The sequence below is a fragment of the Anoplophora glabripennis genome, unplaced genomic scaffold (genome assembly GCF_000390285.2).
Source record: "Anoplophora glabripennis isolate ALB-LARVAE unplaced genomic scaffold, Agla_2.0 scaffold134, whole genome shotgun sequence".
Classification (NCBI taxonomy): domain Eukaryota; kingdom Metazoa; phylum Arthropoda; class Insecta; order Coleoptera; family Cerambycidae; genus Anoplophora; species Anoplophora glabripennis.
The window spans coordinates 935105-949275 of record NW_019416384.1 but is presented as its reverse complement, the minus strand read 5'-3'; the positions used below and the strand labels follow the sequence as shown (position 1 = coordinate 949275).

Here is a 14171-nt window from a genome sequence, read left to right as displayed (position 1 = left end):
GAACAGGTACTGCCGATAATGTTAGAGAAATAATGTTTTATCTATTTTATTTTTGACTAGCTTTAAATAATAGCAGTGCAGGGGATTTAATATTTCTTAATGTTCGTCGCGTCAATTTAACAATCTCTCTCCGTTATAATAACTAATTGCAGGAAACAGTAAAGAGAAAATAAAATGTATCGGGCGCGTTAACGGAATCGCATTTTCCTGGCCTAATGATAAAGAACTGGGAAACAGGACCACGTGCCGGCGCCGCGCTGGGAAATCGATGAAACGTTCACCCCGTATCCCCCGTCGGTCGCATATTAACAGGTTATTTCTTCAGTAGTAGCAGATCTGATGATGTTAGTTGGTTGTGAACTCCTTAAATCCTTTATCCTTTTTCTTGCTTTGGTGATTGGCCATATTCACGATTAACCGCTTGGTGGAAGAACGCGTTCCGATGGCTTGATGATGAATATGGCTAATACTGATAGAGTATGTATCATGATGATGGTTTAACTGTATATTGGTTGCAAAATAGGAATTTATATGTGTATGTCTTTATTAAATTATTGTCTGCCCATATTAATTTAGTGTAACTTTGTGAGTGAGGTTTGTGATATTTTTTATATAAGACTGATTCATATTCCAGTGCAAACAACTATTTTTATCCAATGCTTATTGATTTTTAATGGGGAAGTTACGTTCCATTGGCTTCAACTTGAAAAAAATTAGGTAGCTAAATTATACTAAAAAAAATAATTAACCGAAAGTTACTTTTTCTCCAGTAAATATAAAATAAAACGTAGGTGTTTGCACTTAGATCGAATACAGCATAATAAATTTCATGTGAATAATTTTTTTCCTCTGTAGCGTGTGAATATGTGTCCTTTTTTTGAGTAATCTATTTTTGCATGAATTTTGTTATGCGTACCCTATATGTGTACATATTTTCCACAGCACCATGTATGTCCTTCTGTGCATCATTAATGTTCTTTGTTTTTGTATATACTCTACTACATGCATGCATTTTTTTTTAATTCGACACTGATATTTGCTATGAAAATAAATGTGTACTGTACATCACTTTACATAAAATAATAAACAGTTTTAATTTCCCCTTTTTGTGCTAATTTTACTAAATGCGACTCGTCAGGCCAACTATCTGGGATATAAATAACCTTCTTATCAAATGACACACACATTGGTTAACACCATTGAACGCACAATAAGTTCACCAGTAAGTTGAACAGTGAATCACCATATTAGAGGGGTCGGGTCTCATTAAGTACATATGTACATAATCTACTAAATTCTCGCAATTTAACACACCCGACATAACTACAATCCAGCGGCATCAGGTAAATCGCACATCACTAGCAGTCGATTGTATCGAAGGTAGCCTTTTGCTTATTTCTTATGATTTATACACGTCCATAAGCACGCAAAATGCCGATTGCCACCTGCACACCAGCATGGAATAGCACGCTGTCCTAAACATTTTCTCTGTATCATAGGCGAGCACGATTTCATTTTTATGTAGAAAGCGCATGAACGAGCTTCCAAGGTGAGAATACTTTTTTATCTTTATCATTTGTAGATGGTTGTTTGTTTTTTTTTTCAGGTAATTTTTATTGACAATCAATGATAACGCCGAGTTAAGTTAGATAATCGTGTATGTGTGTTTTTTTTATATAGGTACCTAATATCAGTTACTACTTACATTTCTTCATAGTAAACTCCGTAAAATATATCTGTAAACATTTTTATATACTTCAAATTCACTCTGTAAGTTACAAGTCCCATTAATTCTAGTAGGACCTGTATATTACGTGATCTTTCTGCTAGTGTAAAATTCAGAGCTGGGTAATTCCTGGTGAAAAAGTAATTAGTAATTACAATTCCCATTTTTTTTCCTGTAATTGTAATTGTATTTAAGTACTTTTTTTTATTAAAGTAATTTGGAATTGTAATTACAGCAAAATTGTTGTAGGAATTGTAATTTGTAATTATATTATTTGAACTATCGAATTACAAATTACTTCTATAAGTACAAATACTTTTTCCAATTACAATTACTTTTTCTATTAATTATAATTACTTTTAAGATCATGCGTATTGCGTAATTGCGTACAGGCTTGCAGACTTCCATTATTTCATTTGAGGAAAGCCTTGTGCCGCGTAAACAATAAAAGGTGATTTGGTGAATTAACAGAGTACATTTTATTTTATTATAATTATTATTAATTTAGAAAATGTACGAAGTAAAAATATGTTGTCTATAGCATCAAGTTTTATAAAAATATATATTATGTATCTATGTGTTACTGCTCTTATTTTGAGTTGAGAAAACTTCTGGTTCGGTTACTCAGCCTTTCACTCGTACTTGTTCGATTCGTAATTTTTTTAATAATAATTATTGCTTTCCAGTCAACCCAAAACTGCTGTATTCTATATTTTGCAAATGTACTAACAACCAAAAAAAGAGCATCGGGTTGAATTAATTACCTGACCAATAATATAAAATTGAACTGAACTAGTTTAAATTATTAAATTAGGAATAAAAATATAAAAATTCTATATCAGAAAATGAATAAGAATAATCTTTTCATTTTAGTATCAATTCTAATAAATAATAAAACACAATATTACACAACACTTTTAATTTAAATTTTTAACTTAACTTTTTCCTTTTCCTCTGTTTGGTCACTATAATTTACTTTATCATAAAAGTAATTAGAAAAGTAATTAGAAAAGTAATTGCTAAATCCATTTTTCATGTAACTGTAATTAAATTAATATAATTCCTTTTTTAAAGAATATACTTTGTAATTGTAATTAGTTCCTTTTTTTTTAAAGTAATTTGTAATTGTAACTATTTTTAAATTACAAGTAATTACCCAGCTCTGGTGTAAATAACTGTGAAAGCGGGATATTTTAATGTTTTACGTTGTACATAATTATGACAAAGCGATAGACAAATTCCGTATCTCTGATAAATTGTAATTTCTCAAAAAAAAAACGATAGAATAAACCGATTGAAGTTTTTAAACGTATCCCTTACCCGTAAAAAGAAATGCCTAAATACATATATATTTTTTTACTTAATTTCTTTAAAAATTAACATTAAAACAATAATAGCCTTATAAATTAGAAGAACGCAGTTTATTTCTAAAAAATTTTTATTTGACAAAATTGTATGGGTGAAACGTAACGTAAAATGCAGGTTCAAGTCAATTATGAATAAAATAATTCATAAAAATAAATGTATAAACAAGTTTTTAGAAATGTGAGAGGATCTGTTTGAGAGTTGTCCAAGTAAAAAATTATTATAAGGTAGTGGTCAGCAAATGTAGGTATAAATAAGGAATAGGTATAGTGTGCCCAGAAACTCTACCAACAAACTCTAAACTTAAATTTTGTGAATGTTTTTATGCCGATTTGAGCAAAATCATATACAAAAACGCTTTGACGTCAAATTTGAAAACATTAAAGTGCTCTTCTTTATTATCGCTATGACGCGCGCACCATTTTTGAAAAGAATCCATTTGAACTTTTCGTGTTTCGTTGCATATTACTAAATTAATTTCAAAAAATAAAAATTGCCTTTGGAAATCCAGGTCGAACATTATTAGAAAATTAAAGGCTGTGTAAAATTTTATCTTTTTTATTAGGCTTTGCGAAGATATTTGGAAAAAATTGAATGCAAGGCGCCATATTTAAAGGGTAAAGCTGCTTTCGGGAGCGTTTTCATACAGGGTGTCCCAGAATAACGTTTACAACGGAAAACCACAGGTTCGTGGACTCAAAATAGGCAGATTTAGACTAATTCACCTATATCCCAAATCGCTTCGTTTGGCCGCTAGATGTGACTTAATGATTTATTTAATTTTGGACCAGAAATTTAATACAGATCAATATTATTGAATTTTTTTGCCTCAGTTTTTGTTATAGTTAAAATGATTTTACTAATGTGAATTACCAAAGNGTTTAAAGAAATGCCTAAATACATATATATTTTTTTACTTAATTTCTTTAAAAATTAACATTAAAACAATAATAGCCTTATAAATTAGAAGAACGCAGTTTATTTCTAAAAAATTTTTATTTGACAAAATTGTATGGGTGAAACGTAACGTAAAATGCAGTCAAGTCAATTATGAATAAAATGACACAATTCATAAAAATAAATGTATAAACAAGTTTTTAGAAATGTGAGAGGATCTGTTTTTCGATATGGATACATACTCGTATATGATGAATTAGAGTTATTTACATCATACCTAATTTTATTGAGACAATTAGTAAAAACAATCAAATATAATAAAAAATGCTGGAGATAAAAGTAACAAAGTTGATGTTATTAATTTTAGTACAACTTATAAAAACTGTTCAAAATGACCACCGTTATTTCTACAACAAAGGTTAATTCGGTGAAGAAAGTTAAAGGACACCCTTTGCAGTTCTTGAAGGCAATTTGGATATGCCTCCACAACTTTTCTGCAGTGTTAGATGTGGAAGCATGCACTGCTGTATTCAAAATGCCCCAAAGATAATAGTCGCAAGGTGTTAAGTCTGGTGAACATACAGGCCAGTTAATAGGAGCATTATCCCTTCCACCCCATCGACGAGGAAATCTTTGGTTCAGATACTGACGGACATTTACAGTGAAATGTGGTGGAGGTCCATCATGCATGAACCACTTGTTAGTTCTGAGTAATACCGGCACACCTTCCAATAACTCGGGTAGTGTTTTGCAAAAATGTTAAATAAAATTCCCCATTCAGTTTATTGGGTAGAATAACAGGGCCAATAATAATGCTATCAGTGAGTTGTATTTGATTGTTTTTTCTAATTTCTTTAATAAAATTAGACACATTGTAAATAACTCTAATTCGTCGTATGTGTGTATATCCATATCGAAAAATCAAGTAACAGGTGATATATCTTATGGTCTTAAACACTCATCAAGAATTGTCAGGCACAATGACTTAAAGATCAAACTGAAATTACAGTCAATCTACAAAATCAGTGCCTACTAGCACCTTGTTAGGTATTGTAATACGGGTGGCAAGATAATGTAGACATTCAAAAAATATTTTTTTGTACCCAAACCGCTCATTTAATCAAAATTCTACAAGAGGCGCAAAAACTTCCATATAGTATCACTTATCAGATAAAAAATAGATTCATTATTGCCCAAAAGAGGAAAAAGTTATGAACGGATATTATCACCATACACCAATTTTGTAGGAGTTGTAGGTTTTGAAAAACACTCTGTATAACACCAAAATGTGTAGACTGAAAGCAAAAGTCCACATCCCAAAAATAATGAAAATCGATTAATATGTAGGTATACGAGTTATTTCGAGTTATGTACAAAATTCAAAAAATTTTCATCAACATTGAGGTCATCTAGTGGCCAAACTAAGCGATTTCGGATATAGGTGAATTAGCCTAGATCTGCCTATTTTGAGCCCACGAATCTGTAGTCTTCCGTTGTACACGTTATTCTGGGACACCTTGTATAAGGAGATTTTGCTCAAATTGGTATAAAAACAATCTCAGAAATTGTCGTTTGTCTGTAGAGTGCCTAAACATTTTATACATTATAGTTATTGCTTAAAAACAGTTTTTTTAACATAGGTAATGGAGCTACCCCAGATTCTTGGGATCACAATAACCTATTGAGTATTTTCATTACTGAATTATGAATTACGTGTTATGAAAACGGCATACAAAGCATTATTACGTTTTTTATTATCAAATTCATTAAATATGTAATGACTAACGACATTAAAATCAAGTTTCTGATAACTTCCAATAGGTATACTTATTATCTTATTTTCGTGATAATAAATGAGTGGTAGCTTAATAGATAGAATATTACGATCCACAAAATGTAATGTAGGGTGTTTGTAAATATGTGCGAATTATTTTCGGGGGTGGCTGCCGAGTGGTTGAAATATGCTTAGTTTCCGAGATACTGTTTAAATTTGAATTTTTTATTTATTTCTAAATAAAATACGACCGTCAAATTTCGAGTCAATATCTTTAAAACTCTTTAAAATATAAATAATTAATTAATAAAAATAAATAAAAAATTAAAATTTAAACTGCATCTCAGAAACGAAGCATATTTCGACCTACGTTTATATGAACTTTTTTTCACAAAATAACTTCGGCAACCACCCCTAAAAGATTTCGCAATTATTTACAAACACCCTGTATAACAATGAGAAAAATTAGGAGGCATAACCTCTTAACAGTTTACAATTTATACATGTCATTTTTGCAATAAAAAAAGTCTACAACTATCTAAACAGCTAAATAGAGCTCTCATGAACAAAACATTTTTCAGAACGAGTACCGTCTCCAGCCAGCAGCAGCAGCAACCGTTCACTAAACACAAATACAATACCTGGCAGTTCCGAATCGCAATCGCTTAACACAAGAGACATGTACCGCTACCAAGAACCCATTGAAACTGACATGGACAACCGTTACCTCTCCACCCAGTACTACCTACAACGAGGGAGCAACTTGTACTCCACTTTACCTTCAAAAAAGACTCAATTCTTTGCCAGTGAGTACAAAACCGAAAGGTCAGTCACTCCCGATATCACCAGAGGATTAGAGAGGAACCACAACACTCAGGGCGATTATGAACACTTAAAGATAAATTACCAGCATTCATTGCCGAGAAACTTTTACAAAACAGATCATGGCCTACTTAACCAGAAACTTGGAATACCTGTACGGGTCCCAGAAGTAGACAAGTTAAATATACAAAACGTGCCTTTAGTTTATCCTACAGGTGATGCTCCAACAAACATGAGACCTCAGAATGATTGGAGATATCGTTACAAGTCACAAGATGCAAAACCGTTTGACGACAGTGATGAATCATTCAAAATATCACCCATAGATCCTAGACATTCAAGAGGGTTTCAGTCTTCGACACCATCGTCAAAAGCTATTGACCTTAAGGCTGCTATAAACTTAGAGGACAAATTGATGTCACCAAAGAAATCTACCATGTCAAATGAAGAGCTGTATGCTGTGATTCATAAAAGTAAGAAGAGGATGAATATAGAAACTGAAAACACACCGAGATCTTCCCCCGTCACAGTTGGCACCGAGACGCCACCCAAACAAATCATAAAAAGTCCCGAAACAGGGTATTTAGGAGATAAGTCCAGATCCCGGCTTAGCTGGTCACCTAATAAAGGAGATTACGTAGACTTTAACTCGGATATCGATAAATTGTCTCCACCAAATGAATCAAGATCAAGGCAAAGTTGGGCGTGTAGTGAAAGGAAAGGTCAGAAATCCAAACAGACGTCCACGATAGACTTTAAACGGTTACTCTTGCAGAAATCTTCCAGTAGCACCCCAAGGAAACTGTCTGCAGTGGAACAACTGAAGCTGTCGAAGCAGCAAATCAAACCTCCGCAACCCAAAACGCAGCCGGAGATGAGCATTTTAGATTTGAGTGGATCCCCCAGGGGTTTAGTGAACAGAAGGATGTTAAATTCCGTACCAGGTTCACCGAGCAGAGACTTGAAGCCTGCACCCAAAATATTGTCACCGAGATCGCAATGGAGATTCGCAAGCCCAAGAAGTGACGTTCTCTCTTCTACAATACTGGAAGATTGTAGGGAAGATGAGACCTCTACCAGTTACGGAGAAAAAAAGCAACCTTCACCCAAATCAGATAATACTTTCAATTCGAATTATGTAAATAATGAAAATTTACTTGACGATATCCAAAACGATCCACGAAACATATCAATATTATCTGCTGCTCAGAGGCTGCAAGCTCAAAGAGCTCAGTTTTTCAACTCTACGCCTACTATTGAGGAAAATCGGTCTAGAATTCAAGAAAAGCCATCCTGTCCACCTACATTAGAAACTGCGTTTTAATTTTGAGGGTGATTACATAATTTATTTTTGTACATAGTGTTTTATCGATTTATTTTATTTATTCAATAATGTCTAGTCGACGAGCCGTTATATATTTTTCACTTTTATATCACATGAAATATCACGGTTGTAGTGTACAATTTTTCTGTACAAACTTGTGTTGTATATAATAATATCTGTTTTGGCGAGGCTTCCAATTAATATATGTAGCAAAGTTGCCTTAAATTATTGTAAATCTTAATATATACCGATTTTTGTAAATAAACATTTAGATTTGGCTATAAAATTATTTAGACTACCTACCAGCCATTAAGAAAGTGTAACGAAATAAAAACATCCAAACTTTTAATTATCACCAAATTACTAACCAAATTAATATATTAATTATTAAAGTTATTCTTAAAATTGAGAAAGCTTACTTGACTATATTTATCCTTTGGTTTCTGCTTGTTCCGCTATGCAAATAAAAAGAACACTACACATCACTTTCACACACTAATGCAAGAAAATTAATGTTTCCACTATTTTAATAAAATATAAATATTTTTTACACACCTTCCACAGTATTACATATTCGTTGATTGAAAATACAAAATTTCAGTTAGCAGCACCTTTAACGCCATTTTTAAACAATTGAAATGTTCATATTCAAATCGAAGTCAAAACCTACTATGTAATAATTCGTTATGCGAAAAAATACTTTATTTGAACTTTTGAAGACAATATTATTATGTATACCGATATATTTTGAATGACTAATCCTTTTTTAATAACATTTATGAAAATGTTATGAATCAAAATACCTCGTTTTGGATTTCGTATTAGTGGCGACATCTCTAGCATGTATGTAGTTAGAAAGACTAATTAAATATGCAAAATGCGAAAGTATGTCGACTGTCAAAGTAATTTGAACCATCATAGATCTAATGTAGTATAGATCTACGATTTGAACAAGATACGAATTAGTAAGGTTAAAGTGAGAAAACTAATTAGGACATAGATTTTCTTTATTTTATTTTTTAATTTCATGATGGTTAAACACATTGATAACAATAAACAAAACATACCACTCGGTTGAATATATAAAAAATAATTGTTCTTGTTTTACAAAATTACTAAATAGGTAAGCAAGAGACATTGTTGCAAAGGAAATTTTGTGTTAATATTGTTTAAGTAAAAATAGACTGCTCCATTTAAAAAATATCACGTTTGCCTTATCAAATTCAAGTAATACACTAGATATATAACAAAAACTCAAATAAAAAAGCATTTACATCTTATATTTATTTTCTAATATTAAATTACATTCATTCAACTTGATATTCAACAACTCGAATACACTTCTCTATCAAATAATCAGTTTTTTATTTGTGGGGGTCCCATTGGCGGTCGAACAGGGCCCATTGGTCCCATTGGGCCCATGGGCATCATTCCCATCATTGGAGGACGCATTCCCATCATGGGAGGCATGGGTCCGTGCGGGCCCATCATCATCGGAGGCATTGGTCCACCAGGTCCGATAGCTGAAAAAAAAATTCACATTACTAAAAATATAATTCATAACTGAATGTTTGTGCTATAATTTAATGATAGTCCCAATGTTACTTTTCAGGAAATTAATGTCCAACAGTAGCATCTCGTCGTAAATAAAGATTGATTAAAATTTCAATTTATATAATTAGGTACACTAGTTTGCAAGTTATAAGTTTTATAATTCACTGTGGCAATAAGCTTCAAATTTCAATGTGGTTGACTGCCAAGTCAGTGAGTACCTATTCATAGCTGTTGCGATAAAAGCCTCAATTCTTATACTATTGAACCGTTTCCAGTAAGGAATTATATCTCAAGATTTGTGTAGTAAATATTTAACAAACCTCCAGGTGGCATCATGCCTGGACCTCCTGGTCCGCCAGGTCTTTGGCCCATCGTAAGTTGTGCAGGTGGTGGTATAGCAACACCCCCTTTTCCAGGCTGAGCGAAAGGATTGTTTGCTATTTTGCCAGCTTTAAAAGCGGCGGTTGTGGCATCTATCAAATGTTGTGCTTGCTCTTCCATCCATTTCTGGTAATAGAACTTGACATTATCCTTGTGTTTTCTACCCGTGCAATGTGTCTTCCTCACACTAGGGGAATCATGTGTTAAATAAGTATCGCAATAGTCACAGTAGTATTTCGGCATTGTTATTGTTTATATTTTTGGCTTGCAAAGTTAGTACCTCTTTGTGTTTAGCTTCTACAACAAAACAAATTGTAGTTAACCTAATCATAATCAATTAATACTAAACCACAGATCACAGAAACAATTACTAAACTAAATATTCGAATCAGTGTAGCCACACGCTCGGAAAATGTCCCTACAATATGTTTGGAAAAATCCCAAGATTCCCCTATGAATTGATTCTAAAAACTTAAAAATGTAAAATGTAGGAAAAGCCGAAAAATACCTACGAGACATCGTAAAAATGTTTCCTCACATTTATCGTGATTGATTGAGATCTCCAGAGATTTTTTAAGATGCCAAATTAATAACTTATTTCCTTCTTCGGATGTAATCAGTAACACGGTAACCAAAGCAGTTTTTTTAAGTTTTGTTCATTTTCTTGATGACTAAACAAAATAGGAAAAAACAGATATATTTATAAATATATTTTAGATACTTATTCAAATTTATTACCACAGAAACAAACAATGTTTCGCAAAAGTGACTACACTTTTACAATCCGTAGATGATCAACTAGGGATTTTATGACGATAATGTCCAGAATAGGAAACACTTAAACTGACAGAATAATGACATTTATATACCTAACCCTATATTATTAAGTATTAATAAAAGAAGTAAACTTACAGTTTGGCATAGACAGAAAAAGTTGGATTACAACATTCATTTTATAATGAAATGGCAGTTATAGAGGAAACTTTCGAACAAGTAAGTAATTATTTAAAAGATAAGAATATTTTAATGTTTCAAAATTTATTTTCCAAAGTTTGAAGAAGATGATGCTGCGGAAACCGCATTGGCACTTTGCAGTGCTGGACGAAAGCGTCTGTTTAGTAAAGAACTTCGTTGTATGATGTATGGCTTTGGAGATGATCAAAATCCATATACAGAAAGTGTAGATATTATCGAAGATTTGGTTATAGAATTTATTACAGAAATGACCTATAAGTAAGATAACAGTTGGGATTGAATAAACTAAAGCGACTTGATGTATTACATTTCCATTTTAGGGCCATGGAAATAGGTCGAACGGGTAGAGTACAGGTAGAGGATATAGTATTTTTAGTGCGGAAAGATCCTCGGAAGTATGCGAGGGTGAAAGACTTGCTTACAATGAATGAAGAACTCAAAAGAGCTAGAAAAGCTTTTGATGAGATTAAGTTTGCAGGTAACGTTAAGTAGTGGTTTTCCGTTAATGCATGTGATTTTGTAAAAATCTTGGTTTGGTAAATTGAAAGATTTCTCGTAGGACTTAAGTTACTTTGTAAGTTTAAAAAATGGACAATAGTAATAATATAAAACAATGTGAAAATAGCTGTCAGATTTATTATTATCCATCTTATCCAAAATATTTTTAATTTTGTAAACTACACATTCAAATCGTTATGATTGATAAGATTGAATACAAATTTAATTTTATATATTTTAACCATATTATAGTAGTATCTCTATGACCTTAACTAGAATTAGAGTGAAAAATGGTAAATATTTTTATATTCTACTAAACCGTTTCACAATTAGTATTAAACTTTCTTGATAATTGAGGAATATTTATTACCAAAAGATATAATCGTGATAAATCTTTATATTTTTGTAATGTTTCATACACTAATTAAAAACTTTGTTATAAAAAAGCATTCCATTATAAATCTTTAAATTAATGCATTGTGATAAAAATGTATAGGTATATGTTTTTTAACAGTATGGCTATCATATAATATAGCTAACGATGACGAAGCTTTTTATTTTTTATTTCAGGAAAAGACGCCAGCGTTAGTTAAGTTTTAAATATTCCATCTATTACTATTACTCTTTAAAATTAATTAATTTTTTATCTGTACAACATTTGTGTAAACATTTTCTAATAAAGTTTAACATTTAATCTAGTCTTGACTTTATTATGGGTAGGAATATAGGCATCAGAATTATATTAATTTTATTATAAAGAACAAACAAAAACTATCGAACTAATGATTCAACAAGTAAATCCTATCAATGACTTGTACTTAATAAATTATTAACAGCGTTCTTGGCCGACATAATAACATCATTAACACCGACCCCAAAATAGGAAGCCCCACAAATCGAAAGTGGAAGTTTATGTTCACTTATGTAGATCTGTACCTTGTCTATTTTTTCACTGTGACCAACAACATATTGAGGAATACAGTTTTTGAGAATTTTAACCTTGGAATGCGTCGGCTTTTCAAGAATCCCCAATATATTACCAACCTGTTCCCTGGCAGTTTGTAACAAAACGTCCTCGTGTGGATTTTTGCCGAATAAGTCCGTAAACCACCACCCACCCATCATAACGGTTAACACTGTATCGTCACTTCTTGGAAAGCTGCAACTGTCGTATATAACGCCTAAAATAGGCAAGTTCTCTTTTGGGGGTATCAGGAAACCAAAGCCTGGGTTTTTTATGATGTTCCCTTTATAACATAGATTAACGACACCCACAGTAACACTTTTAATATCGCTCAATAAATTTGCTAATACCGGATGCTGACCACGTAGAATCGATCCAAGACTCTCGGAGGGTATGGAACTCACTACATGAGAAGTTTTTAAACTTTGTCCATTTCCAAAATGCAGTAGTACTCCATCATGAAGGAACTCTAACTGGTTACACCTAGAATTGAGCAAAATGTTAACTTGACGTTTCTTAATGTAGTCGGACATGGCTTTAGGCAATGTTTCCAAGCCTTTCTTGAACGAATATATTTGCCATTTTTCCTTCTTTGCTTTTAGTGACAAACCTTGCAGTTCGCTTTTATTAGATTTTGTAAAAACATTTCTTATTATTCCTTTTGATATACTTCCGTGTTCCTGTTCATATTCAAATAGCGTTTTCATGAGAAATCTAACGCTTATTTCCTTGGCATCTCCTGCGCATATGCCTGACACTAAAGGGCTTATGAGGTAATCCGCAAATTCTGTGCCAAATCTGCGATTAACGAAATTATAAATTGACTCGTCCTTTACCGTTTTCTTAACGGCAACCAAATCTTGCATTAAATACCTTATTAGTGGTTTTGAGAAAGGTGGCTGTGTTGTAAACATACTCGATATACTTGAGGGTAAAGAATGAAGCCGCCCATTGGAATATATCATCCGATTCCTTGTTGCTGGATGTCTTATGGTGATAGGTAATATTTGATCGCTTATACCCAGATCTTCGATCATAGAAAGTGTATTAATGCCATTTGGTCCCCCAGGTCTTAAAGTTCTTGCACTTTGTTCAAAGATTAATTTATCGTTTACAATGTCTGACTTTATCCATCCTCCAAGTCGATCAGAGGCTTCAACTAAGATTGTTGGTTGACTTGGCAAGTTTTTTGATAGATAATATGCAGAAGAAAGTCCTGTAATTCCTCCACCTAATATAACTCTAGACATTTTGTAATAATTTTCTTATATGCGTTGGTTTGGTACATGTAATACTATTAAGTTTAACTTTTTACCATTCAATATTTCCTTTTTTGCATCTGTACCGATACTTTTATGTTATATATGACTTTATTTAATATTCATTAATTTATTTTGTTTTGTAGTAGCTATTCGTTATTGTTAAATCCTACAATAGAGTCATTAGACAATTGGTTAAATTCAAAGTAGGAAGTACGTACAGTTAGACAAATATCTTTGGTTAAATTTGAGAATGTCATGTACAGCGTTGCCAGATGGAACCGTTTATGGAATTTGATAATTGCCCACAAAAAACTTTATTTTGATCGATAAAAACTTAACGAATTTTTTACTATAGACGTTAATGGTCGGTGCTGATGTATTTTAATTAAAAAAATTTTTTCTTTAAATATTACATTCAACTGAAAGGGTTTTTTTAACTCAATTTTTTATATACCTACAAATAATGATAACTTGTATTTTTCCTGTTAACAAACCCATAAAGTACACAAAAATATACTGTAATGCTGTCGCCAATTCGGCTTTCACATATTTTCAATTTGTTGTACGATACGATAAACCAGACAATAGGTACCTATATAATAAAGCAGAATACCTACCTACTATAGAAA

General features: G+C 32.1%; 4 protein-coding genes across 8 annotated transcripts in view; 2 read left to right on the top strand and 2 right to left on the bottom strand.

The window, feature by feature from the left end:
* LOC108903802 (serine-rich adhesin for platelets) overlaps positions 1 to 8182 on the top strand; it is a 64984-nt gene extending 56802 nt beyond the window's left edge. The window contains exons 6-7 of one of the 2 annotated variants that reach the window (XM_018706099.2): positions 6344 to 7306; positions 7360 to 7464. In XM_018706099.2, coding sequence (XP_018561615.2) covers positions 6344 to 7306; positions 7360 to 7373 — 977 coding nt within the window. In that variant the 3' untranslated portion in view covers positions 7374 to 7464. Of the gene's footprint in view, positions 1 to 6343 lie in introns of both variants that reach the window. The other variant, XM_018706098.2, reaches the window with a different exon arrangement.
* Positions 8183 to 9169: 987 nt separating this feature from the next.
* LOC108903832 (U1 small nuclear ribonucleoprotein C-like) lies at positions 9170 to 10669 on the bottom strand. Of its 4 annotated transcripts, none has more exons than XM_018706142.1 (4): positions 10582 to 10669; positions 10352 to 10514; positions 9783 to 10140; positions 9170 to 9431 (listed from the first exon to the last, which is right to left on the bottom strand). In XM_018706142.1, the coding sequence occupies exons 3-4, from the start codon at positions 10084 to 10086 to the stop codon at positions 9265 to 9267; spliced, it is 471 nt and encodes a 156-aa protein (XP_018561658.1). In that variant the 5' UTR covers positions 10087 to 10140; positions 10352 to 10514; positions 10582 to 10669; the 3' UTR covers positions 9170 to 9264. The 4 variants fall into 4 exon arrangements, with proteins under 4 accessions (XP_018561658.1, XP_018561660.1, XP_018561657.1 ...); XM_018706144.1 differs by having other exon boundaries at positions 9783 to 10030; XM_018706141.1 differs by having other exon boundaries at positions 10356 to 10514.
* A 27-nt stretch (positions 10670 to 10696) lies between these two features.
* Positions 10697 to 12014, top strand: LOC108903834 (transcription initiation factor TFIID subunit 13). The gene is made up of 4 exons (XM_018706145.2): positions 10697 to 10836; positions 10895 to 11076; positions 11139 to 11296; positions 11887 to 12014. Exons 1-4 carry the CDS (start codon positions 10807 to 10809, stop codon positions 11907 to 11909), a joined length of 393 nt encoding a protein of 130 aa, XP_018561661.1. The 5' UTR covers positions 10697 to 10806; the 3' UTR covers positions 11910 to 12014.
* Positions 12015 to 12047: 33 nt separating this feature from the next.
* Positions 12048 to 13757, bottom strand: LOC108903831 (protoporphyrinogen oxidase). The gene has a single exon (XM_018706140.1). It carries the CDS (start codon positions 13528 to 13530, stop codon positions 12121 to 12123), a length of 1410 nt encoding a protein of 469 aa, XP_018561656.1. The 5' UTR covers positions 13531 to 13757; the 3' UTR covers positions 12048 to 12120.
* Positions 13758 to 14171: the final 414 nt, after the last annotated feature.